A 26008-nucleotide genomic window follows, 5' to 3' on the forward strand; every position below is an offset into this window, starting at 1 on the left:
ACAGGGTCTGGAACAAGAAAGAAAGAGCCTGTCCAAAGTATCATGCATAAGGTGCAATCTGCAGCTCTACAGCAAATCCATAGACATGTTATTTATTACAAGAGCACCAGCCCCATAAAGGGATTCATAGGGTCCTCTATGGTTTGAAGTTTTGTTCACAGGATTCTCCTTTTTCCATAGGCATTCTCAGTCTCTGCCATGTCTGGACATGGATCATCTATTCACCCTGCGATTTCAGCTCTGAAGCTCTCCCCGCAGGCTTACCAGTCAGCTATCAGCCAGTCTCCACAAACCAGCTCCAAACAGGACTCCTGGAACAGCCTGGTGTTAGCTGAAAACCATGGGGACATCATAACTGCATAACCTGGTCTTCCACCCATGGACTTCAGGCTGATCCGCCTGAGAGATGAAGAAGATGCCACGTAATTATCAAGTCAATGTTGTTTCCCACCTCCCCTGCTCTCCTGCCTTCTCTCTCCTTGTGAGATGTTCCAGCAAAGAGGTAAAGAGGACTTATCTGAGGTGTAGGAGAGCTCTTACACAACGAACAGAGAAGACTCAAATCTCAAAGTAACTAATGGATTTGAAGCCTTTTTCCCCCACTTCAAATGAGCCTCTCTATTTGATTGTCACCACCTTCTATGAAATAGCCAGAAACACAAAGATGGACACAGTTCTTAAGTTTTGTTTATTTAAAAATATCTGGCATTTAAGACTCAGACAATGGTGGAGCAGAGACACTTTTTTTCTTCTGTCACCATCCGTTCTTTTCCTGACCAGAAGGAAATGCCACCATCTTCTAATTACCCAAATTCAGTGATCTTCCCACCAAATGGAGCCAGTTCCAGAACAGTTTGTTGAACAGACTTCACTGGACATGTGGTGGTGGCTTTAGTGCATTTGATATGATCTAGGACAGAGAAAAGAGAGACCCTCTCACACACACATTCTCAGCTCACACATCTAGAGCATTGTCTTCATTTTCCTAGATGGTCTGAAAAGCTAATGAATGTCCGTATTTAATAGTAACTCCTTTCCTATTTATCATTACAAAATCATGGGACTGTGTTTCCAAAAGGTTGTTGGCCGAACCTGGAGAAGGTCTGTCCAAAATCAAAGGGGGATTTTGGAAGGAGGTACCTTCTGGAAGCAGGTAGAGGAGACCCACACTGGTCATCAAATCCTGGAGGAAATCGCTGGGCTCTTCCTTTATGGATAGCTACAAGCCAGGCTTAGAGATTATTCAAGAGCACAGCTAGTGAAAGATGCTCTTCTAATGCTGCTGTGCCATTGCTTTTAAGACAGTTAATTTAATTATTTTGCATACTTTTATGTTGGTTTTGATGTCATTGATGAAATCTGATTGTCATTTATTTTTGGCTGTACTCTGAGTGCCCACTTTCCCCCTAACAGCTGGCTCATGACCTTTTCACACATCTAACCCTTCAGGATTTCACCTTTTGCAACAAGCAAAGGCTTCAGCCTCTAATTGAGGTAGGCAGGGGCCATTTTCTTTACCAAGCATGTGCATAGACTTGCTTGCCTGCAAGAGAAGCACAACTCCATTCATGCATGAGTAGTAAACAAGACTCATATTTTTTCTTGCCCATAAGGCCCTCAGCAAGCAGGGAATCCTAGCAAATGGAGCTGGAAGAGATGCTGAGAGCTCGCTGACTCATTCTCTTTTCCCAAAGGGATCAATTCTACCTAACCTAGCCCTGACTGCTCTTCTTTAGCATGTGCTTAAACTCCAGCACCGCAGATGCCACAGCTCCCCTGTGCAGTCTAAGTGCTTCACCAGATGCTTGCCATGATGTTTTCATCAACGTTTCTGAGGAGGGACAGCTTTGCCTGTCCAGGCAGAGAATTTCTGGGAGACCTCATCCTACAAGATTCTCCACTGTTGTTTCTGTCCACTCCCAAACTCTGTTATTCTTCTTGCCTTCCCAGCTCCTCTCTTTCCTCCCTGCATCCAGAACGTGAGTATGGAACTACCAAGTGAAAATCTAGAAGAGGGATTGTGCGTCCCTCCCAAACGTGCCATCCTCTGTCTCCCACTGTTTAACATTCCCACAAAGAGTGTTTCCACCCAAACCAAGATACATGGCTTGGTGAAGAGGAAAGCCACATACATGTTTAAAGCAAAAGAATGGCATTGTATTATCTTTGTTTGAACTCACCATTTTCCTCCTGATGGTAGAAAAGCTTCTTTAAGGAGAAGGATTCAACTGGACTGGTCATGATAAAGACTGGGACTGGAGTCACAGTAGAGACCTGCACCCTTCCACATTCCCTGTGCTGTGCGTAACTCAGATTCGCAGGGTTTTGGAGGGGTGACAGAGCCTCTGCAATCCCCAGAGAAAAACACCATGGCAGTGATGCAATGGGAATGGCTGGATGGTGTTTGCACGAGTTTCCACTCTGTCTTGCTGAGCTAATGCAGGGTCTAGCCTCATTAGCCTTAATTACAGACAAGGAAAAGACATTCATGAAACATGAATAAAAATAAATGAAATTCTGTGATTCTGCTCAGGTCTGGTAGCTTGCAGAGAAGAGGCCAAAAATAGCACCTAAAAATATGAATCTGGGGTGAAAACATAAAGGCATTTCTCCCCGGTCTTTAGCCAGCCTCCTCTTTGAACCATCCCTGGAGGAGTTCAAAAAACATGTAGACGCGGCACTTCGGGACATGGTTTAGTAGGCATGGAAGTGTTGGGCTGACGGTTGGACTAGATGATCTTAGAGGTCTTTTCCAACCTTAACGATTCTATGATTCTATATTCCTTTGTAAATGGCAGTTGAGCTCTCTTGGGATCTGGGTGTCAATTCCTGTCAGTAACAGAGAAGCATGCACCACAAAGATGCCACTTGGCCAATGCACACATTTGAGATATCTAGAACTACCCTGGACAACCTGAGAGGCAGTGGAGCAGGTGGCCTCCTGGAGAGGAGCTAAAGTCCAGACCAACCACATGCCCCATTTCTCTTTCCATACAGATGCTCCCAGAGGCTTTGTCTACCTTGCCTTATTACTGCGCTCCTCCTAGTGCCCTCAGAGCTAAACTCCCTGGCTGAATTTTTCTCCTGCCCTTAAAACACACTCTGAGATGCCATAAAGGAGTCTGCTTGCAACGCAAGAGGGGAAAACCTCTGCAGGACATAAGCCTGCCTTATGCTCCCTCAGGTTATCTAAATGACCATGGTAGAGGTTTGTTAATCGGTTCTCAGCCAGTTCAAAGCCTTAAAAATAATTCTTGAAACACAGTGAGGAGCATTTACAAAGACCCTGATAACAGAACAAGACGTCTGCTTTCAAAAGACGAGGCTCTGGGGGCTGTGAGGACAACTTGGCTCTCTTCAGTGGCAGAAATTAGCTCTTTTGTCCCCCTTGTTGCACCACAAGCAGTAGAAGTCCAGATACGCCTGGTTCTGTTGGTCTTTTCAATCACACAAAACTGTTGTAGAGTTACTGTTGGTCCAGGAGCATTTGCCATATTCTGGCCAACATTGGTATCAAGATGGTGAGTGGCTGACCTTAGGAGGAGCACCATCATGCTAGGCGCTGTACAAACACACCATAATAGACGGGTCCTGCCCTAGGAGCTCATAATGACAGAATTACAGAGTAATTTAAATCAGAAGGGACTAGATCAGGTTTCTCAGGGCCCTGTTCAGTCAAGTCTTGAATATCCCCAAGGATGGAAATCCTACAACCTCCCTGGGTTCTTGTTCCAGAGTCTGACCACCCTCATGGTAGAAATGTTTTTCCAAATAAACGTTAGATTCTAATGAGAGGCAAAATCATTGGTAAATTAATTGCTCAGACTTGAGGACTCCCCAGAAATGAGTCATGGCAGGAGACTGGATGTTGTCTCCAAGCCCTGGAATCACACAGAGCCCCTTCTTGTAGGCAGGAGCTGGGATGGTCAATGCAGGATGGCAAACACCAGAAGTGACAGATGAAGGGATACTCCCAGGATGAGAGGATAAAAGTGCTACCAGTTTCAGGAGATTCAGCTCATTCTAGCAAGAGGGACAACTTACAAAATTCTGGGTTCCATCTGAGCTCTGCTTTCCTGCCCATTATGGCATTTAGAGCCTGCTTTGCTAATGAAATTAGACACAATTATTAGAGACTCGTTAAGGCAAGGTAATTATTGCTATTATTGCAGTAATTTATTTCATTGCAGCATGGCTGGAGAACCTAGTGAGCACCATACCAGGCCAGGTCCTACACAAATGCAGGACCAAGAACTACCCCTGCCCTGAGGAGTAAGAGGGAAGGGCCCAGTCCTGCAAAACACTTAAGCGTGTATATAAATGCATTTGGGGGACTTGTTCCCTTAGAGGTCATCATTAATCACACATGCAGATTTTGATATCGAAGGGTTTGCAGCACAAGGGTTGGTTGTGCCAGACCAGACCTTTGCAATGACTCAGCGGTCACCAGAGTGAGAGGGACAGATGAGAACCAGGACAGGGAGCCAGAGGGGTAGAAAGGTCATTTAACCATTTCTAGATGTCTTTTCTCCATGTGGAAGTGCAATATCTTGAATCACTTCAGTTATGCTTTTGTAAATTGATCAGAAGAGATCCATATTTCACTTGCAATTTTACGGGCTGGCTAGAGAGGGTGCAATCAGGAGGAGCTCAAGAATATTGTAAGGGAGCATTAAAACCGATCAACAACTCTTAATATAACATTGAAGCTGTGACTATGTCAGGGGTGGTGTTTTGTTTTGCTTTTTTTCTCCCATGTATAAAGTTTGAAGCTTCCCAGGTCACCTGGGAAGGTCCCATGGAAACAGACGCTTACTTGTAAGGGGGAAAGGGAAACCAACCAACTGAACAAGCTGTAATTATTTAAAGATGTAAAAAAATATATAATATGAAGTAGTATGGCTACCAATCCACGTAACTTCTACACCTTTAGAACTAATGGAAATAAAACCATGATAATGAAACCAGAAGGCTGCTGCTTGACTCTGACTACACTTGTGGGCTTCTTTGAGAGGGCTGGAGGTAAATGATCACATATGAAGTGCACCTGGAGAAGCTATGGTGCAATGGGTCCTGCCCTAGGAGCTCATAATGACAGAATTACAGAGTAATTTAAATCAGAAGGGACTAGATCAGGTTTCTCAGGGCCCTGTTCAGTCACATCTTGAATATCCCCAAGGATGGAAATCCTACAGCCTCCCTGGGTTCTTGTTCCAGAGTCTGACCACCCTCATGGTGGAAATGTTTTTCCAAATAAACATTAGATTCTAATGAGAGGCAAAATCATTGGTAAATTAATTGCTCAGACTTGGGGACTCCCCAGAAATGAGTCATGGCAGGAGACTGGATGTTGTCTCCAAGCCCTGGAGTCACACAGAGCCCCTTTTCTTGTAGGCAGGAGCTGGGATGGCCAATGCAGGATGACAAACACCAGAAGCGACAGACCTAGCAATGGAGCAATTCAAGGCCAGGTTGGATGGGGCTTTGAGCAACCTGGTCTAGTGGAAGGTATCCCTGCCCATGGCAGGGGGGTTGGAACTAGATGATCTTTAAGGTCCCTTCCAACCCAAACCATTCTGTGATTCTATGATTTTAATACAAAGGGGGAAAAGCACCCAATATGTTTTCCATGCAGCAGGTAATCCCCCTAGCACAGCTTTTCCCCTTTCTAGGGGAAAAGCTCCCCAGGGCACTTAATACATAAACTTACCTCTCTGGCCTGCTCCCTGCCATGGCTTTGCATAGCAGGCTGTTGTTCAGCCTAAATGCTCCCAGCTGAACTCAGAGACACCGCCCTTCAGCCAAAATCACGTTGCCAGTAAGGGCTGTGCTTCTGCAGAGGGTGGAGGTGGCTGAACACAGCCCTCCTACAAGCACCTTCTTCCTGGGGTGCCCAGCTTCCTTCCCAGTCCAACCAGTCCCTGGACACTGGTGCAACTGGTGGGGTGAGTGTGGCCAGCACTTGAAACTCCACCCATTCCTCCCACAGAAGCTAATCAATACCCCTGGTATTTGGGGGTGGAAGGTCATCCTCCCCTATAAAACTGGGTGGGTAGAAGGGGTTTTGGTGTGGAAGGTGATATTGAGGGTGGGTAGGTTGGTTAGAGATGCTGTGGGAGGCAGCTGGGGGTGTTTGAAGGGGGACTGGGGAGAGAGGAAGGGCTCTGGAGCATGGAGGAGCAGAAAGGGGGGGCTAATGAAGTAGGTGAGAAAGGCTGTGTGGTCTGCTCCCCAGATGTATGCACAGGGTGAGCCTAGGAAGGGAAGTGGCTTGAGGACTGGATACAGGGGTGTGGGGCTCAAGGGGTGTGTGCTATGGGGGCCTGCTCTGGGGCTCTGCACAGTGCATGTGAAGGTGTTGGGTGATTCCTCCTTCCCCAGTGCTCTGGTGTGGACAGGCTGCCTCCATTGCCCTGGGGAGATGGGGTGAGGGGGGAAACTTGGGGCTCAGCTCTGTTGGAGAGCTGCAACTTGATGTTTGGATGAGTGTGAGAAGGTGGTGAGCTCTGTACTCCCTTAATTGCATGTGGAAGGCTAGGGCTGTGCCTTGAAATACCTGCAGGAGCCTTGTGTGGGGGTGTGAAGCCATGGTGGGGCTTCCTCTGCAGCAGGGTGTGGGGCTACAATCCCTGGGTGCGAGTGAGCTCACAGTGTGGGTGTGCAGGTAAAGCTGGGTCGAGGAGGATGAACCTGGCAGCCTTGTCCTTGTTATGTCCTGGTGTAGGTGCTTGGCTTCTGTCTGAGCACAAGGACTGGAGATGAGCCCATACATGGGGAGGATTTCTCCTGGAGGCCTGGCTCCCTGCCCCAGACCTGTAGTGGTACCAGCTCAGGAGGCTTGCTGGGGCAGGCTCTGGGGTGCAGTGGTCATGCTTTTGGGGAGGTGGGTGTCATGCCCTGCAGAGGGCTAAGGCTTGTTATCCTCCTCTTCCTCCTTGGAGGGGGGAGTATCTTGGAAGAGACTGAAGTAGGTTTGGAGTGAAAAGGTGAAGTCGGGAGGTCCATGGAGAGAAGGAGGAGACCAAAGACAGCAGATGCTGGTTCTTCTGATGCCCTGGGGGAAAGGGCAGGCTCTTCTCTTGAAGAGGAGCATTACTCTGCTGTTCAGAGTAGCTACAGCTGGGGAACTGTGTGCATTAAAACCTTACAAAGTACTCAGCATGTGTAGTCTCTCACAATGAGCCCACTGTGAACTGAATCAGCAGTAATCAGAGCCGTGCAGCTCTGCAGATGATGAGCTTCCTTGGGGTCTGAGCTCTGGGCTGTGTGAAGGGGCTCCTTCCGTGCTGCTTGGCATGAAGCCAGTGCCTGGCTGGTCAGGAGGAAAACCCAAAGGCCTGGGGCATCAGCAGACCCCTTGGATGACCTGTGTCCAGTGGCCAAAAGCTGCTCCCAGGCATCCAGATTGCTGCTGGTGCCTTTGGCAGCAGGAGCATCTCTTTAGCTGACTCTTGATCTGCAACTGGGCTTTTGACTAAAACCTGAACTCAACATGCAGCTTTTTTGGGTGAAACTGGAGCAGGCCTGTGAATAATTATCCCATGCCCTAGGAGACACAGGAATAAAGCTCAGTCTTTTACTCCTGGTAAAGCTAGTTTGTATGACCAATTAATATCTTTAATTTCATGTCTTGGTTCCATATAATGTTCCCTGACATGTTTTCCTCTTGAGCCCTTCAAAAGGGATTTGGTTTGTGCTGCAGCACATGAAGGCTTTTAAAGCCATGCCGCCTTGCCTGCTCCTGTTGAGGGTATGTCCACACCTCAGTGCTGTTCACAGCCCTGTGGAGGTGGCTGCTGGCTTAAATACCCCTTCTGGGTTAAAAGCTTCAGTGGACAAGGATGTCCCCTTGCTGTGGCAGGATAATGTGGCACTGAAGGCTTTGGTTTCACAGTCACTCTAAGCTGATGCAAGCATGAGCTGCTGTATCTGAGCTAGCCCAGATGGCAGAGAAGCTGAGATGCTAGCATGAGGTGGGAGTGCCTCTTCTGGTGGGGGACCACGCACAAGATAGTTTGATGTGAAAATCAACAGCAATCTCAGAGCTGCGCCAGGTAGCTCAGAGCCTTGTACCAAGTGCTGTAGAGTTTGAAGCTGAGTCTCTGGTCAGTGCTGGTCTCTGGGATTAGTCTGCAGGGGGAATTGGCACTATGGGATGAAAGCCAAACCATGCTTTCCATGTCCTGGAGCCTGCTTTCTTGTATGCCCTGTCCTGGCAGAAGTCCTCAGAAGAACTGCAAGTGACGTGTGGCTGGGATTTCATGCCAGCAATAACCCCTTATGTACTGGTGTGACTTCCTGGAGGGAGCTGTGGGATGGTGCTGCTTCATCTCCCCCTCAACCAAAGTCTTCTGATCCCAGGTGCTGCCAGCAGAGTGTATGAATGCTCTCTAACTGGCCCCAGGCCATTGCAGTCCCTGGGGCAAGCAGCAAGGGGAGGGGATGAGCTAACTCCAGTGTTGATCGGGGAGCAGTGCTTGCCTTGGTGGCTGTATCAGGAGAAGGATGGCTAACCACAGCCTGCATTCACTCTGGTTCATTAATGTCTCTGTAAGGTTGTGTTCCTCCTTTGCACTGGGACATCAAGGCTGTGACTGAGGTTGCAGTTAGGCGAGCTCTTGTTCCTGGTGAGGAGAGAGATGCTAAACAGTAATTTAAGGTCCTCTATGACTCCTGGAGAACCTGTGGTAGGAAAGGACTTCTGGAGATCCCCAGGCCAAATTCCTGCTTGTGGGGTGAAAAATACCATTAAAGCATGCTGGTCAAGGCCTTATTTGATTGAATTAAGAATATCCCCAAGGATGGAAATTCCCCCACCTCCCTGGGCCTGAAAGGAACCCATTTCTCTTCATGGACTTTGCCACAGGGACTTGAGGAGGAAAATGGGGGTGAGAAGACTGTGGTGAGCTCAGCCTCTGACTGGTTTTGTGTATTTCTGAGTTGCAACTTTCCTTCAAGTCTAGGGCACCAAGTGTGAGAAGGACCTGCTGTTCCCTCAACAGCTGCTGGAGATGCCAGAGGGCCCATCGGTGAGGAAGTTCCAGCTGCTGACGTCCCCTTTTGTGGGACAAGTGGTGGCCAAGGTGGGGGGAAGCAGCCGGAAGATCAATGTGAATGACCTGAATGCCCTGAGGCTGCAGGACTCCCAGGTGAGCTGTACTAAAGATGAACTTATTGGTCCATGACAAGTCTTGGCAAGCCACCATTGTCCTGCATCTGGCTAGCCTGTGGCTAGCCACAATGGCAAGCCACCATTGTCCTGCATCTGGGTCTCAGAAGATGCATAACCTGAGAAATGGCACCAAGCTTGTGTTTGAGGTGGACCACTGGCTTTGTTTATAGCCACAAAATAGGTGCATGTGGCCAAAGAGATGTGAATGCCCATTTTGGAGTACTGCTCTGTGTTGCAAAGTTTGGGATCAAGGTTACTGTGAGGAGAGGCTGTTGCAGGGACGTGGCTAGACACGGAGATGCTCAGAATTTTTTGCAGTTTTGGTCAGTCATGCTAATGCACTGGTTCTGTGCCTCTCAAGGGATGAGGAGTTGGTGTTGGTGAGGGCTGTTTGTAGAAGATGAGAGTTGATTTCTTCAGTATGTGGATGTCAGAAGCAGTGGCCTTGTTTCCCTCAGCTGTGAACTCGCACAGTTGCTTCCCTTATACCAGAGGGCAGGGTTTCACCTGGCTAGGTTGAAGCACTTGTGAGAGAGTCACACTGGGTCAGTCCTGCTGGGGGTTTCACTTGCCTGACCTCCTTCAGATGATGATTTGGACTTGACTGACCAAATGCTAGTGCAGCCTCACCTCTGATTACACAATAGTCTCAGCTGGGGACGCAGATGTGAGCTGCTCAACAGTCATTTGTGGCTAGCCTGTGGCTCCAGAGCCACCCTTGAATTATGTCACCCTAGCCTGAGATGCTTGAGGCCAGCACAAAATGGGGAGGTGAACGAGAAGCAGTGATGTCAGACTTTGAAACCCCAAGTGTCTGTCCTGTTATGTCTCTTTGGTCTGACAGGAGCCTCTGAGAGGGCTTCACAATGGAGTGGCATCTGAACACCTGGTGCTTCATGTAGACAAAGAAGGGATGCTGAGAGGATGACTGCATCTCTGATGGGAACGGCTCACATGTTAATGAATCCCGTGTTCAGAGTGGGATGATATGCCTTCTAGCTAAAAGAGGTTGCAGAAAATAGTCACTTGTGTGGAAAGAGCCAGAGGTTACGTGGATCCTCAGTACATCCCACCTTTTTTTCTCAGGTTCATGGGAAGAACTTGTACCTGGCATTTGTGGCAGCTGAAGGTCCCTTAGGACCAAGTGCAGAAGAGACGGTGCTGCAAAGAGAGGCTGCTAGTGGGGCAAGTTCTCCTGCCCAGGGAGGGCGAGAACAGGTTTGTGCTCCACAGGCACATCGCCAGGATGAGGAGCTGCAGGAACTTCAGCACTCAAGATCTGAACCTCCAGATGCAGCAGAGGGTCCAGGCAACTGGCTGCGCTTCCACTTTGGCTTGTTTGGCAGCATTCGGGCAAATGAGTTCTCAAGAGCAAACAAAGCCAATAAGAGGGGGGACTGGAAAGACCCTATACCCAGGTATTTGGTGGAGTCCTCACAAACTCTGCTTTCTCCCTGCCTCATTCTGGAGAGGCTCTCTTCTGTCTCAAACTAAATTTGTGTGGGAATGCTCTTAGTCTTGTCTTTTTTTCCCTCTAATAATTCTTAGGATAAGTAGGCATGAGGGATGGCATGAGTGGGTGTGGGGTGTGTTCAACCAGGGAATCCACAGTAGACTGTTGTCTGGGTATTTCCTGTGTTGTAGGTGTCTTGCAGGTCTCCCAACGGTATCAGTTGGTCACGGTTTTCCTTGGACATACCTTACCTTAGCACTGCATGTTCTTCTACCCTTAGTAACAAATTGGGTTTTCTGCCCTTTGCTGCCTTCCTCCTCCCAGCCACATCCTCTCTAATGCTTTCCTTTTTCTGCTGTCTCTGTGTGTTTCATCTCCTTTGTTGTATGTGATCAGAGAATTAAGTGATTGCACTTGTGGGATGCATGTTGCCTGCCAGCCTGGGGATCACAGTACCAGCTTGGTTAAGATTTTTATTCAAAGAGAGAACTTTTAGGATGCTAGGCTAAATGATGCCCTGAAAATGCCAGCTTCTCCCAATTACATCTTTAAAAGAAGCCTTGAATAAATAGCATACATCTAGGGCAGCTGGAATTACTGGTTGGAATGATGCTGTTAAAGGCAGCAGTGTGTTGAAAACACAGGCAACAGTCTGTGTCTTAAGGCCCACTGGAAGTGTACTGAACAAGGAAGGGGTAAATACTGGAAGGCAGTGTGGACTCCACTCTTGTGAGCTGTTTAACCCGAGTGGTTAATGATGTACAAGGTGAGTGTCCGGCACCTGTGTATGCGGTGTACTTGGTAGGGACACACTCCCTGTTCCCCCATCCTGCAATCTTTTGAAGGACTGCTTTATTTCTACACAAATAGTTTCAGACATAGTCAGTTTTGTGTGCTGCTTTGAGCATCAGTTTCCCTGACCGTGGACCCTACTGCTGGAGCCCTTGGTCATCTGGCTTGCCTGCTGTGGAGAGCTAAGATGCTGATACATCTCCCTGCCTGCTGCTGGCTCTCGGCTAGGGACCACAGGGCAGCAGAAAGAACAATTGTCCACAGGTTGTGTGGGTTCACAACAAAGTTTTTTGACTGAAATTATTAAAGAGGCTACTTTGCATTAAGATGGTGGCCTGGTGTGTTGGAGTGCCTGCTGTGACCCTCTGCACACAAGCATGTGCAGTGATAATCCGCAGGGAAGGAATAGCTGGACTAGGGTACAGGCTTGGGGGACTGGTACTTCAAGATGTCTCCCTGGCTCTCATGAGAATGAGTAGGCATGTGCGAGGGCTGATGCTTCACTGTGTGCTTCTCCCGAAGCTTATGTCATGTACAGGCTCTTTTCTCACCTTCCAGTAGCTTTTCACTCCATTGTTACGCTGCTGTCTCCTTCTGCTCTTTCTGTGCAAGTTTCTTCTGCCAGAGCATAATATAACAAATGGTTCAGGGATGTTTCTGGCGAGAGACTTTAACTTCTCTGCTTCTCCCAGACTGGTTCTGCACTTTGAGAGCGGAGGCTTCCTTGTTTTCTACAACTGCCGAATGCACTGGTGCTCATCTCCGAGGGCTGATCCTGCTTCCGACATCCTGTCTGTGGAGTTCCACCGTGGCCGGGCGCTGGATGCCCTCCGTGTAGCTGAACCCATCTGCTATACCCTCTTGGACCAAAGATATTTTTCAGGGCTGGGTGAGTTCCAGGGCGTAGTGGTAGAGCAAGAAATGGAGGAAGGTGTGGGTGGGATGTCTACAGATCCAGAGCTGCATGCCTGAACCTTTTACTCCACAGCCTTATGGCTTCTTCTGCTTGATCCAGCTGGCTGTATGTGGTCATATTGCTGAGGACAAGGCTTGCAGTCTGTAGCTGCAGGCTTCAGATGCTTGAGTACACTGCGTGAGCACAGTGAACTGTCTTTGTGTGTGTGACTATGGATTGGCTTGTACTTGTGGAAGAAAGGAAGGTTTACTTCAGGGGTAGTGGGAAGACACTATCTTCCAGTCCAGTCCCAGCTGTAAGTCTACTCCTTGTATGCCACCTCGGATATGGGGAATGGCATTGCTAGCTGTGATCCTTGAGGCAGAAATCACAGTGACTGGAGCTGTAGGTCTGCATTGTCTTGATAAGAAATGTCCTTATTGTCTTCTTATTTCTCACCCTTTCCAGGGAACATCATTAAGAATGAGATCTTGTACCTGGCCAAGATCCATCCGTTAACACAAGGCTCTGCCTTGGCTCTCTCGGATCTGGAGCATCTGCTCGACTGTGCCATTCAGTTCAGCTCTGCCTGGCTGCACAGCAAGCTGCGTGGCAAAGGGCTGCACCCTCAGATTTACCAGAAGGAGCAGTGTCCCCTTGGGCATGCAGTGATGAAGGGAACCCTTGGACCCTCAGGTGGCTTTAAGAGACTTACGTGGTGGTGTCCTCAGTGCCAGCCTGCGGTGCTGTCAGCGGATGGGGATCCTTCCCCCGTGACAGAGTGACCTGGCTTTCTGTGTTCCTCCTTTTCTGGAGGGTGTCTAGGTGGTCTCTGAACCATGCTCTCAGTTGTCCTGAGAAGGGCTTCATGATTTCCTTGAGGCTGTTGAGTTTGCCCCTTAGGGACAGCGAGTTGGCAGAGTTACATGCTAGTGAAGGTTACAGGAGTCGCTGAAGTACTGTGCCTCTGGATGCAAAAAGGGAAGTGGTTGTAAATGTCATTTTTGTCACAGTGACACAGCAGTGTAAATAGTTTGACCTGAGGTGTCGTGGTCCTCCTGTTCAGGCTACGGTGAATGGAAAGCGTAGGGTGTTGAGCAGGTGATTACTGTGCTCTGAAGTGACCATGTCCCTGGACCCTGGTGTGGGTGCAGTGGCTTACGGTGGAGCTGGCAGAAAGGAGTGTATCTGTCTGCCTGAACAGCTTGATTAATTCCGTATTAGATAATCCTGCTTCTGCTTGTAGCTGGGTACCTGTGTGCTGGGCTGCGATTAGGTGTTGTTAAAAGTGAGTGAGTGTTCCCTCTGTCAGCTCTTTACAGGAACGGCTGCCTCCTTCAGAGGGGTGAAAATAAACCTCAGCAGTGCTTGGTGGAGCTTGTCTCTGCCTGCTTGTCATGGTGTCTGCCCCCATAGGTTTCAGTTTTGTGGCAAACTGCCAATTCTAGATCCAGTGTGTAAGGGGAAAAAAAATTCAAAAATACCGTGTTTGTGACGGGGATTGCATAAAACTCATGATCTGCGAGGTAACTTGCAAGCAGAAAAGTTTGGAAATAGAGATGATGTGGTCCCTCCTTTGTTGAGCTGTGTGTCTATGCAGTAGGCAGAAGCTGTCGCTGTCCTCTCCCTCTGGATCTGGGTTTATTTGAACAATAGATTGTTGACTTGAGTGAAAAATAAAAACTGGAGTTAGAACTGGTGATGTTCAACTGAAGTTCAGTGTGCCTTTTCTGCTAGTTTCTTGGTTTAAAAACTGAGGTGTACAGGGGAAACTCCAGCATTTGGTGCTGCCCTTTAGAGGATGGTACCAGCAGCTTTCCTCAGCTGTAGGGGTGGCTCAGCAGGAAAACTCTTTTCATGGGAACTGGATCTAAAGGTGGACTGCAAATCAACTGGGAATGCTGGACTTACAGACCTCAGTGGTAGGTTGCTTCCCAGACAAGACTTGCACAGCCTCTCCCCTGTGAACTGCAATGCCCTTGAGTGGTTGCAGGTTATGGGATTGTTGAATAATCCAATTAATGGGGTTATGGTGCCAAAGAAGATGGTTAATGTTGCTCCTGAGCATGTCCTGCAGAGCGTTAGTGAAGGCCTGGAAACAGCCTTCCAGTGCTGTTTTAAAACAAACACAACAAACCCACAGAAAAAGAATAGAACAGAACCCTGAAACCTGAACCTCACGCCTTGAAGGATGAGAGCAGCTGGGTACCTGTAGGGGACATAGGGTTGAGTCCAACATGGAAAGCTAGCAGAGGTCGCAGGGTGAGGTCTCACAGCAGGCTGGGATGATCCTGCTGAGCGAAGGGTGACTCCAGAAGATAAGTGCCACTAGGGAAAAGGACAGAAGATGACTTAAACAAAAAGCCGCCTCACTGAAGCAGGGAGGGCCTGGCTGCACCCCGGGGGCTGCCTGGGGGGGGGCGAGAGGGCGGGAAAGGAGCTGTGGAGCGGGGCTGGTGGCCCCGGGGGAGGGTGGTGTGCCTTGCCCAGGACCCCACGGGCCCGAGCGGGGGGTGTCTCCGAGGGCTCCGTGGCCGCGCGGGGGCTGAGGTACCGGGGGCCGGCGCCTCCCTCCCGCTCCGCCGGCGCCGCGCGTGCGGGGACGAACCCCGCTACCCAGTCAGCGCCGGCCGGCGGCCGTCACACCAGCCCCGCCGCCTTCCTATTGGCTGGCGCTCCCCTGGTGCGAGGGCACCTCGACCAATGGGCGCCCCCGCCGGCCCACCGAGCCATGGTACGAGCGAGCTGATTGGCGGAGGGGTGGGGCAGAGGCGGCCCCGCCCGACTCCGGGTTAAGCGGCGGGCGGGGGGGGCGCCGGCGGCGGGAGCGCGCGGCGGCGGCGGCGGGGGGATGAGCGCGGCCCCCATGGAGCTGCTGAGGAAATGGCTGGGCCACCCCGAGGACATCTACAACCTGCTGCGGTTCAAGATGGGCGGCTACCGGGCCGTCATGCCGCGGATCGACCCGGTGAGCGGGACGGGATGCGCTTCGCTGTCTCCGTCGATCGGTGCCCGGGCGGAGAAGGACGGGGGGCGGGGGCTGTCATCTCCCTGCGCGGCTGCGGCGTTGCTGTGGGGGAGCGGTGCGCGGCCGCCGTGCGCGGCACCGGTGTTACCGGTGGGCAGCACCGGCTCGGCTTTCTGCGCCTTGCACGGTCTCGGTGCTTCCCGGGCGTTGCAGCGGCTCGGCCCGCTCGAGCATCGCACCGGCTCCTGGCTTTCCGCGCCTTGCTCGGGGCCGGTACCCTGCGTGCATTGCCCCGGCTCCGAGCGATGCGCGGCCCCGGTTGCTTTGCACCGGCTTTACGCTTCCCGAGCCTCGCACCGGTGAGTCCTTCCCGGGCACCGCTCGGACGGGGCGGGCGCCGAGGGGGTTAAGGGGGCGGGCGGCGGGGCGGAGCGGGCCGCAGCCCCCTCCCGCCGCCGCCGCCGCGCCCCCATGGCGGCCAGCACCAAAGCCGTGTCCCTCTTCAAGCGGACGCTGGCCCTCTCCCCGCCGCGGGGTCCTCCCCGGGCGCTGGGGCGGCTGCGGGGCGGCGGGCGGAGGGTGCAGCAGCGGGGTGCCCCCGCCTCGCCCCCGGCCCCGCCGCCGGCCGCCCCCCGCCTCCAGCCGCCCCCCTGCACCCCGCTCTGCCCGCAGGACTCGCTGGGACGCGGCCTCCGCATCTGCTACCGCTACCTCAACCAGACCAGCCGCAGCTTCGCCGCCGTCATCCAGGCCCTGGACGGAGAGCTGCGGTGAGCAAGGGGGGGGGACCGGGGTCCCTGGACGGGGGGGGTGGGAGGTGGGGGGTGCAATGCCCGCCCCCGACACCGGGGCTCCTCGGGAGGTGGGGGGTGCAATGCCCCCCTAATACCAAGGCTCCTCGGGAGGTGGGGGGTGCAATGCCCCCCTAATACCAAGGCTCCTCAGGAGGTGGGGGGTGCAATGCCGCCCCAACACTGGGGCTCCTCAGGAGGTGGTGTGTGCAATGCTCCCCCCCCCCCCCCGCCACCGGGGCTCCTCGGGAGGTGGGGGGTGCAATTCCCCCTGCCCCCCCCTTCCCCCAACGCCAGGGCTCCCTGGCAGAGGAGCTGGCCAGGACGTGGTCTGTGCAGTGCCCCCATATGCTATGTTTCTTTAGCTGAGCAGCTGGGAAATGCTCCCTCTTCCACCACTGGGCTGAGCTGGCCAAGAGACGCTCAGTGCAGCCCCACCCTGTGCAGCTGGACGTGGGGTTTTTCACGTCCGAGCTGGCTGCCTGTGATGCATCCCCCACCCCAAGCTGGGTTCCTCGGCCGAGCAGGCCTGGGGACAGGCCCTACAGCTTCTTGGCCAGCGGACGGTTAAACGCAGCGCCTGGCCATGTGCTGTTTGTGACACCCTGGGAATGTGTCCTGGCAGTGCCAAGGCTGGCGCTGGCCTTCGGGCTGGCCGGAGGGACATGGCCACGCAGGCGGGAGGACGTGAGCAAAAACCTGGGGCTGACCGAGGGTCTGGACCCTGCCAGAAAGGTGTGTTTGGAAACAGCCGCCTCAAAAACTATGCAATCGTTGGAGGGGGCTTGCTGCAAGCTCATTTTTTGCTGTACAAATTTTGCTGACCCGTGCAGGAAAGCTTCAGATGGTAATAGTAACGAGGATGCAAAGCTCAGCTGGCCTGGGGCCTCGTGCGTGTATATATGCTTTATGTATTCTATTCATACAGAAATAACTGATTTCAGCATGTAGATCTCTCTCCAGTTAGTCCCAAGATGGGTTAATCGTCAAAATTAGGGGTTTGCTATAAGTTGCACTAGACACGTCTAATGCTGCGTTTGCGACTTCGCCGAGCGGTTGCAGGCGCCAGCCTGAACACTGGGTTATCTGTTGGGTTTCTGAGCCCTAGTTTGGCATTTTGGACGGTGCCCCGTAGTTGTCGTCCAGCGTTTATGAAATGGTCGTCTGCAGCCTGTTTTGCAGGAAATGCAAAGAAATTGAGCGGTTTGGCCGGGGTTGCGTGGAAAGGTATGAGTGGGGCCAAGAATTAAACTTTTTTTTCCATGCTTGGTATATTAGCTAATGTAGAAATTAAGAAAAAAAAGGCCAGCTGATAAAACACCTTGAAACCTGTTAGCAGTGTCAGCATGCTGCGTGCTTGCCTTCATCTTCCTGCAGTTATCTTTCTTGTCTGTCTTCTGTTCTTTAATCCTTGCCTTGCAGCTTGCTTGGATCAGGAAGGCTCCCTACCCTCAGGGCACAGAAAATTCTGCCTGGCATCCTAAAAATCCTATTGCTGGATCTTTGCAACCTACGCTACGCAGGGATTGCTGCTGAATTACAGCTGACTCTGTAGTGGATCAGAAGAAACCCATTTTCAAAGCACAGTAGCTCCACTGAAGAGTTAAGGGACAAAAGAGGGAAATGCAAAATAGGCAGAATATAGAAATAGGCAGAGCAGCAAGCTTACCAAAGGAATTAATCTTGCTGGATCGCGTCAAAGAAGTGCTTTCATTGATGTTAACCTCATTAGGGGGTTAAACGGAACCCCTGTGGTTACAGATTGCTTAATATTTGTGTCTGTGCTTGCTGGCTAAAGGAGCTGGTGGTGTAGGATTCAAGCATTAAAACCACCATGTCGTGCTGAGAAACACAGCACTGCCCAGGGTCTGCTCCTGAGCACGGTGTGCTACACCACAGCCCGGTCCCCTCCCCTGCCACAACTTTATTTGCAACTTCTTTGGAGTGAAATCTCCTGTTTTGAAGGCTGGGGAAGTGTGAAGCTCTTGCTCCCTGGTTCACATCCCTGCTCCCGGGAGAGTTTCCATGCATCTGCCAAGGACTGTTGAAAAACAGAGAACTTCTGGATGAGTGCTTGGAGCAGTGCTTCTCAGGCCAGGGTATTGGTAGTTGAGCTAAAATGTTTGGTTTCTTCTTGCTTATTTTTTTTGGCCCCATAAACCATGTGTTTTGCTGGCCAGGGCCCTGTCCGGCCCATTGCTCCATGGTTAGGATGTTTTCGTGGAAGGTGGGAGGCTCAAAGCTGCAGCTTCATTGGCAGCTGAGCCAACATCATAACTCCTGGTGCTGGAGAGGACTTAGGAGCCAGCATCATACCTCCTCTCCTGGTGATGGAGTGGAGGAGAGGGATGCTCCTGCCTTCCTTGCTGCTGGCCTCGTGGTCCTGCCTGTCCCTGGGACCCTTCAGGATCAATTCCTGCAAGTTCAGCTGCTTTGTGGAAAGGACCAGACTTGTGCTGGCAGAGGGTGAACGTGGTGGCAAGGAGAAAGCAGAAAAGAGACCTCCTTGCCTGGGAAGGGGGGGACCTTGGGCTAGGGCAGAGCTGGAGCTTAAGCCCTACAATGAAACTAGGCTTGCTCTTTAGAATTGGGTGCTTCCAGTTGTGCGAAGGGGAGGTAATGCTGGAGTGTCCTCTTCCCAGCACTGTCACACGTGTTTTCTGGTGAAGACTGTGTGGCTTTGGTTGGCCCCTGTCATCCCCATGGATCTCAGGTTGGAGATCAGAGGGGACCATGGTGCCTGAGAACCCTGCAGAGAAATGGGGAGCTGCAGGCAAACCACGTTCACTGTGTAGTTGTTTTTATGATCTTAATTTCATAGAATCATGGAATGGTTTGGGTTGGAAGGGACCTTTAAAGGCCATCTAGTCCAGCCCCCCTGCCACGAGCAGAGACATCTTCAACTCGAGCAGGCTTCTCAGAGCCCCATCCAACCTGGCCTTGAATGTTTCCAGGGATGGGGCATCTACCACTTCTCTGGGCAACCTGGGCCAGTGCCTCACCACCCTCAGTGTAAAAAATTTCTTCCTTTGATTTGCCCAAATCTCCATGGAGCTAAATTCAGTATATGATGGAAGCTAGGGATGCAGTTAAGGTTTGGATGCAGAAGTGGAGTTAAATAAGTGTTTTAACCATGCTGGGCTCTGGAGTTACTGCTAGCTCTTCCCTTGGCACAGTGTCGATGCGAGAGGTGCTTCTGGGATGGCATTTCAGCTTCTGCTCTGCCTTTCTTGGTTGCTGCTGGTGGAAGTTGTTGCTGAAAGGGGTAGGAGGCCGGGGCACTTGGATCGTGTCAGATGAACGTTTGCAGCTTGGTTGAAATGGAAAAACTCAGTCGTGCAAAGGAACAGGAGGGCACAAGGCAGCTGCTTGTGAGCGCTTGGATGCGTGGTTTGACGGAGGTATTAAATACCCTTCAATTAAGGAAAAAATGCCAAATTTAACAATATTGGTTCTAAGAGCCAGTCAGTTTTCCCTGGCTCCTTAATAGCCACTTGCACATTGTCATCCCAGAAAGAGCAATGCTTTCACCTCATAATTAGCGCTTAAGGCAGTCCAAGCTAGTTTCCATTTGTCAAACAATTAATAAACGCATCATCTCCTTGAAGTATCACTGTGCTCATTTACAGCTAGGGGATTATTTTATATAAATCCTGGAGTTGGTATTTCTCGCCATCAGGACTTTGTTTTTGCTTCAGCTGCAGAAATGTGGAGCCTGGGTGGGGAAGGAAGAGGCAGTGGGACTGGGAGGGGAAGTGGCTCTCCAGCAGCTTTCTGCTGGGGTTCTTGGACATGTGGGCTGGCTCCAGCGTCTTGTGCATGGAGATTTAAAAATACAGGGTATTTTGGCTCTACCTGCCAGTCCTGACATTCCTGTTGTCCAGTAAGGGACCCCGTTGTTCCCCCCAAAACTGGCTGAAAGGGTGCTGGGTGCAGAGAAGGGAAAATAGGAAAAGTACACCTGCTTTTTTCCCCTTCCTTTATTTTGCTTATTTGCCTGACCTCAGGCTCTGTCCTCTGGATCCTAGCGAGTGCTGGCTGAGACCCTTTGATCTTGCTTGCAGGGTTGGATCTGACAGTGCCCTGCCCTGCCCAGGGAGACCTTACAGGCCCATCGCTTCCCCGATATTTGTCTTAGAAGGCCAAAAGCCATGGCGTAGTTCTCTGCATGAAGGGAAAAACCTGGGTTTCCTAACCTAGCTCAGGCCTGCTGCAGCTTTCACAGCGGTCAGCCCACGGGGAGTTTGTGTGGAGGTACCTCTTGCTCAGAGTGGAGGTTCAAGACATGGACCTGCTTGAGCAGGTCCAGAGGTGGGCCACAGAGATGATCAGGGGGCTGGAGCACCTCTCCTATGAGGACAGGCTGAGAGAGTTGGGGTTGTTCAGCCTGGAGAAGAGAAGGCTCCAGGGAAACCTTATAGCAGCCTTCCAGCACCTGAAGGGGCCTACAGGAAAGATGAGGAGGGACCCTTTATCAGGGAGTGTAGTGATAGGACAAGGGGTAATGGTTTTAAAGTGAAAGAGGGTAGATTTAGATGAGATCTAAGGAAGAAACTCTTCACTATGAGGGTGGTGAGGCACTGGAACAGGTTGCCCAGAGAAGCTGTGGATGCCCCATCCCTGAAAGTGTTCAAGGCCAGGTTGGATGGGGCTTTGAGCGACCTGGTCTAGTGGAAGGTGTCCCTGCCCATGGCAGGGGGTTGGAACTAGATGGTCTTTAAGGTCCCTGTATTGGGTCTGACTGAGATGGAGTTAATTTTCCACACAGCAGCCCTCATTGTGCTGTGCTTTGTATTGGTAGCTAGAAAGGCGTTGATAACACCCCAGTGTTTTGGCTACCGCTGAGCAGTGCTCCCACAGCATCAAGGCTGTCTCCCCAAAATTTCCCCCTCACCAGAAGGCTGGGGATGGGCAAGATCTTGGGAGGGGACACATCCAGGACAGCTGACCCAAACTGACCAAAGGGATATTCCATACCATATGGCATCTGCTCAGCAATAAAAGCTAAGAGAAAGGAGGGGAGGGGGGGGGCATTCATTATCACAACATTTGTCTTCTGGAGCAACCGCTGTGTGTACTGAAGCCCTACTTCCCAGGAAGTGATTGGACATCGCCTCCTGATGGGAAGTAGAGAATAAAATCTTCATTTTCCTTTGCTTCCGCATTCAGCCTTTGCTTTTGCTTTATTAAACTGCCTTTATCTTGATCCACGAGTTTTTGACCCAACGTCCTGCTGATAAAGTGGCTTGGTGGGCACCTGGCATCCAGCCAAGGTCAACCCACCACAGTCCCTTCCAACCCAAACCATTCCATGATTCTGTGATGGTCATGGTAGGTGGGAAGTGCTGCTGTTGGTGCTTTCCATCCCTAACCTGCTCCTGTGACCCTGAGATTTGAGCAGCATGTTTCTAATGCATTTATTTTATGTTCCTGCATGGGAGGGGACAGCCACTGTCCCCACATGAGGGCTGGCTGGGGAAGCTGACACCCAGGGTTTGATGGAGGAGGGATTGGATGTGGGTATCCCTTGACCAAAGCTGTAGGAGACACTGTTAAACAACAGTGGGGGCCAGGAAGGTTTTCACATCGCCACTTTCTGTTCTGCTTGGTGGCTGAAGTACCATATCATTTGAAACATGAAAGCAAATTTTACTGGAAGAGCTTGTATCTTCCAAGGCATCGATGATGTGGTGGTGCCGGTGTGCGTCGTGTTGAGTTGGAACACTAACCACAGCAATCTGAACTGTTTGTCCTGCCTAAAAGGCGATTCCAAGTAAGGGACGATTGTTCTTTCTCCCCCCCAGACATGCCGTCTGTATATTCTACCTAGTTCTCCGTGCCCTGGATACTATAGAGGATGACATGACCATCAGCTTAGATGTAAAGGTCCCGATGCTGCACGAGTTTCACTCCTATCTCTATCAACCAGAGTGGAAATACATGGAGAGCAAGGAGAAGGACCGGCAGGTGCTCGAGGACTTCCCAACGGTAAGACATCCAACCTCCTTGCTTCAGCAGCTTTATGTCACCTTTGTGTGCACGGTTGCCTCTCCACGTTACACCTGAATTCACTCAGTCCCTGGCGAGCCCGGAGCTCTTCAGAAGAGCTACATCACCTGTACGTGGAACTGGGTGCAGAGCTGGAGTGAGAAACCCAAACGTTGTGCAACTCTCTGCATGAGCCAGAGGTAACCTGGCTGTGGAAAAGTGCCAGCTCTGAAAAATGGCTTTTTGCCTCCCCTGTTGGAAGAAGAGTAAATGACTGTTGTGGAGAGCAGTTTGAATTTGTTGCCCGACACTGTGCATTGCATGGGTTGGGTGTCCGGTGACCCCTAACAGGTAGGGAGAGGAGGAAAGCTGGTCTGGCGTCTGGCTTGTGGATGGATCAGTGTTTGCAGTGGTCCTGCAAGATCTGCTCTGGAGCTACAGGAGTCTGTCCACAGATCTTTGACATGCATATAAGATAAAAAGCACCCTCGCTGTTAGTAACTATTTCCCAAAGTCTTACTGCTCTAAGGATGCTTCTAAAAGGAAGCCACAGAGAGTCTGCACCTCCACTAGCAAGCTAAACAGTATTGGACCCTGTTCTCTGACCTGGAGGCCAGTGGGGAAAGTCTGTCCATGTACAAGCTGTTGAACTCTCTTAGCATCCAGAACAGTGTGGTTGCATCCCAGACTGTCCTTAAGAAGTGGTTTCTGGCCCACGCTACTTCCCAAGCTCCGCCTGGGGATTGCTTGGGGTCCGAAGCACATCGAGGGCCATGCTAATGGAGTAGCTGTGCAGGTGATTGAGTCCATGCGCGATATTTAATGGTGCAGAGGTAGCTGTAGGGCCTTGACTCTGTGCTGTAGGCACTCAGGATGGCAGGCAGGAGACCTGAAACCACAATGCTTGTCCTGGGCTCCTGCCAGGTTTCAGCCCCAGCAGGAGCAGTGAGATGATGGAGCTTTGCAGTGCTGAGATGCAGCATCTCCCAGCGCCGAAGGGAAACCCATCTGGCCAGTGTCCTAGAGGGGATCCATCAAGCTGAGAGCAGAAGGAGATGCTGTGGCTGGAAGGCAAGGCTGAGCTCTGCTGAGTGGGGATACAGAGGTCTGGTTTTGGTGAGGGCACAAGGACCAGCCCTTGGTAGATGCTGCAGTTTTGCTGTTGGTCACGTTGATCGAGAATAGCTGGGTTTATTTTTTAGGGGTTTTTTTTAAGCTCTGTTTAAGAAAAAGTATAATAGTTACAGTGAGGAGCATTTCATTTTCTGACGAAGTTCTGTTTTGTTCAGCTTTTTACCATTTTATATTTATTCTATCCTTATTGGGCTTTCCCTAGCAGTGGGAATGGGATAATTGTTTGGAAAACTGCGGTGTATTGTAAATTTTGATGCTCAGCCTTGGGATAACAGTGGGTGTGCCCTATCTGGGAGGGGCATGTGCTATAGGAGATGGCTGTTGTCAGGGGATTCTTGATGTATAGCCATAGAGATATGGTAGGTATGCCAGTGGCTTGGTACCTAAGAAAAGCTTTTGAGAAGGTGTTTATGGCACTTGGTTGTTCTGTCTTGTGTACATATTTACTTTTGCTTTATTAAACTGCCTTTATCTTGACCCACGAGTTTTTGACCCAAAACTCTGCTGAAGGCAGAGTGGCACCTTGGTGGGACATCCTTAGTGAGGTGTTTGCTGGTCCTGTGGGTAACAGGAGAATGGCGTGGATTGTTGGTGTTGCCCACCAGCACGTGTTTTGGGTGACCCATCACATCAGCTGTTCACCTGTGGGTGGTTCATTCGGCTGCTGAAGGCAGAGTGGCACCTTGGTGGGACATCCTTAGTGAGGTGTTTGCTGGGCATGGGAAAGCTGAGATGTGCCAGGGATGGCCGTGAGAATGTGCAGAAAATGTACTGTCAATTCACTGGGGCAATCTGAGTTCATATTCAGGTAAGATTTTAATAATATTTGGTAGAGGTGTAGTTGCAGGTCATGCTTCTCTGTGTAGTGGATTGAAGCCATTGAGACAGAAGCAGAGTCGATATGCTTATTTTACGGACAGACTGAGACACAGGGCAAGGACGTGCCAGCAGCCGTGGACAGAGTCAGGAGGAGAGCCTGGATCTGCGGTGGTGTCTGAGCTGTAATCATTCAGACTGCTTGTCCTTACCAGACACACACCCTGGGCTGGCTGTTGTTACCCACTGATGGAGAATAAAGCTCAGCACAATAAAACGTAACGCTCCACAGTTTTGGGAAGGGGAGGATGCGCTTTTTAATTTTTTTCAGTGTGAGAGCGATTGCATCACTGAATCATGTTATTGGACATGCAGAAGAAGGATTTCACACTTTCTCCTTTGCTTAATGCCTTTCCAATTGTGCAAAATATGCCCTGCAGAGCCAGAGCTGGAGAGGGCTCAGGAGAACAGAGCACCAGAAACCTCCCCTGTCTTTTCTTGTGTGTGATGGAATGCTCTCACAAATTACAAAAAAAAAAAAACTCTGTGCGCCAAGCGTAGCTAGTTTTGTCCTGCAACTCCCAGATGATACCAGTCCAAGGCCACAGAGCCTTCCCAAAGATACTGCTGTGTCTGATCTACAGCCAGAGATGGTTCCTTTTAGACTGAGAACAGACTGAGCCTGTGCTTTAAGGGCCTTGAAACAACTGTGGTTGTGGGAGTTGTCCTAGATCTCCAGCCAGGGCAGGATAAGAGCCTGGTAAACAGTCTTTTTCTGATTTCTTAATAAATGTTGAGCTCTGCTATTTTTTCCTGACACTGTCTTTTTTTTCCCCTCGTGGTGGTTTGTGCGGCAGATCTCCATGGAGTTCAGGAACCTGTCAAAGGTCTACCAGGACGTGATTTCAGATATTTGCCACAAGATGGGCGTCGGGATGGCAGAGTTCTTGGAGAAGAAGGTGGACTCTCAGCACGAGTGGGATAAGGTAAGTCAGCCCAGACAGAGGAGTGGACTGAACATGAGTAGGGTCTACCTTGTCTCTGTGGAAAGAGGAGACAGAGCATCCTTGTGGGAAGAGGGTTCAGGGAGGCTGTGTGGGTTTGGGAAGGTTTTGAGAGACTGCTGGTCCTGTGGGTAACGGGAGGATGGCATGGATTGTTGGTGTTGCCCACCAGCACATGTTTTGGGTGACCCATCACATCAGCTGTTCACCTGTGGGTGGTTCATTCGGCTGCTGAAGGCAGAGTGGCACCTTGGTGGGACATCCTTAGTGAGGTGTTTGCTGGGCATGGGAGAGCTGAGATGTGCCAGGGATGGCCGTGAGAACGTGCAGAAAATGTACTGTCAAGTACTTCTGAGCATCATTTTTGTAAAACTTGCTGTGGCAAATAGGCAGCTCTTTGTAACTGCTCCTTTTATCTTGGTTTTTTTTTCTGCCCCTTCCCCTCTTGGTGCCTCGCAGTATTGTCACTACGTTGCTGGGCTGGTGGGAATCGGCCTTTCCCGTCTCTTCTCTGCATCAGAGCTAGAAGATCCTATTGTGGGGCAAGACACAGAGCTGGCAAACTCCATGGGCCTCTTCCTGCAGAAAACCAACATCATCCGTGACTATCTGGAGGACCAGCTGGAGGGAAGGGAGTTCTGGCCCAGAGAGGTGAGGGGAAACACTGCCTTGGGGTGAGCATTTCTGCTGTGCCTCTTTGGGAAATGCACTAAGACTGAACGTATTGTTGTTGCTGCTTTGATACAGTGAGTTGCATCCTCTCGTTAGAAGGGTTCCTGCTGGAATTTCCTTCAAAATCCCCAAAGCCAGGGTTTTTCCCACCTTTTGTTGGTGTCCCTTGACAGTCTTTCATACTTCCATCCAAGACCTGTAATGGATGGAGCCAACCGGCCATGCTTCCCAGGACACTTGTCTCAGGAATGTTACAGGGTGCATAGCAGAAGGTGCACAGCTAAAATTGTAGCATCTCTCATGTCCCTTTAAATCAAAGTTAA

General features: G+C 50.8%; 3 protein-coding genes and 1 long non-coding RNA gene across 12 annotated transcripts in view; 3 read left to right on the forward strand and 1 right to left on the reverse strand.

The window, feature by feature from the left end:
• The window catches only part of GATA4 (GATA binding protein 4), a 34907-nt gene extending 25810 nt beyond the window's left edge, over positions 1-9097 (forward strand). For 2 of the 6 annotated variants that reach the window (XM_072858272.1, XM_072858273.1), the window contains exon 7: positions 181-5025. In XM_072858272.1, coding sequence (XP_072714373.1) covers positions 181-363 — 183 coding nt within the window. In that variant the 3' untranslated portion in view covers positions 364-5025. Of the gene's footprint in view, positions 1-180; positions 5026-8958 lie in introns of those variants that run through there. The other 4 variants (XM_072858274.1, XM_072858275.1, XR_012041899.1 and 1 more) reach the window with 3 other exon arrangements.
• LOC140650231 (uncharacterized) lies at positions 676-15686 on the reverse strand. 3 transcript variants are annotated; one of them, XR_012041902.1, is made up of 4 exons: positions 15227-15686; positions 14522-14640; positions 2181-14424; positions 676-910 (listed from the first exon to the last, which is right to left on the reverse strand). It is a non-coding gene; the product is annotated as an uncharacterized lncRNA (long non-coding RNA). The 3 variants fall into 3 exon arrangements; XR_012041901.1 differs by having other exon boundaries at positions 676-13976; XR_012041900.1 differs by having other exon boundaries at positions 676-14424.
• Positions 9012-13333, forward strand: NEIL2 (nei like DNA glycosylase 2). Its single transcript, XM_072858280.1, has 4 exons — positions 9012-9149; positions 10259-10590; positions 12110-12306; positions 12781-13333. Exons 1-4 carry the CDS (start codon positions 9012-9014, stop codon positions 13095-13097), a joined length of 984 nt encoding a protein of 327 aa, XP_072714381.1. The 3' UTR covers positions 13098-13333.
• The window catches only part of FDFT1 (farnesyl-diphosphate farnesyltransferase 1), a 15112-nt gene continuing 4224 nt past the window's right edge, over positions 15121-26008 (forward strand). For both annotated transcript variants that reach the window (XM_072858279.1, XM_072858278.1), the window contains exons 1-5: positions 15121-15280; positions 15953-16050; positions 21876-22059; positions 24867-24995; positions 25473-25664. In XM_072858279.1, coding sequence (XP_072714380.1) covers positions 15164-15280; positions 15953-16050; positions 21876-22059; positions 24867-24995; positions 25473-25664 — 720 coding nt within the window. In that variant the 5' untranslated portion in view covers positions 15121-15163. The remainder of the gene's footprint in view (positions 15281-15952; positions 16051-21875; positions 22060-24866; positions 24996-25472; positions 25665-26008) is intronic.

This window comes from Ciconia boyciana, chromosome 3 (genome assembly GCF_034638445.1).
Source record: "Ciconia boyciana chromosome 3, ASM3463844v1, whole genome shotgun sequence".
NCBI lineage: Eukaryota > Metazoa > Chordata > Aves > Ciconiiformes > Ciconiidae > Ciconia > Ciconia boyciana.

Coding starts and splice junctions, on each gene's coding strand:
- NEIL2 (XM_072858280.1), top strand. CDS start 9,012: ATGCCAGAGGGCCCATCGGTGAGGAAGTTCCAGCTGCTGACGTCCCCT. Junction 9,150..10,258: donor TGAGGCTGCAGGACTCCCAG/GTGAGCTGTACT, acceptor TTTTTTTCTCAG/GTTCATGGGAAGAACTTGTA. Junction 10,591..12,109: donor TGGAAAGACCCTATACCCAG/GTATTTGGTGGA, acceptor TGCTTCTCCCAG/ACTGGTTCTGCACTTTGAGA.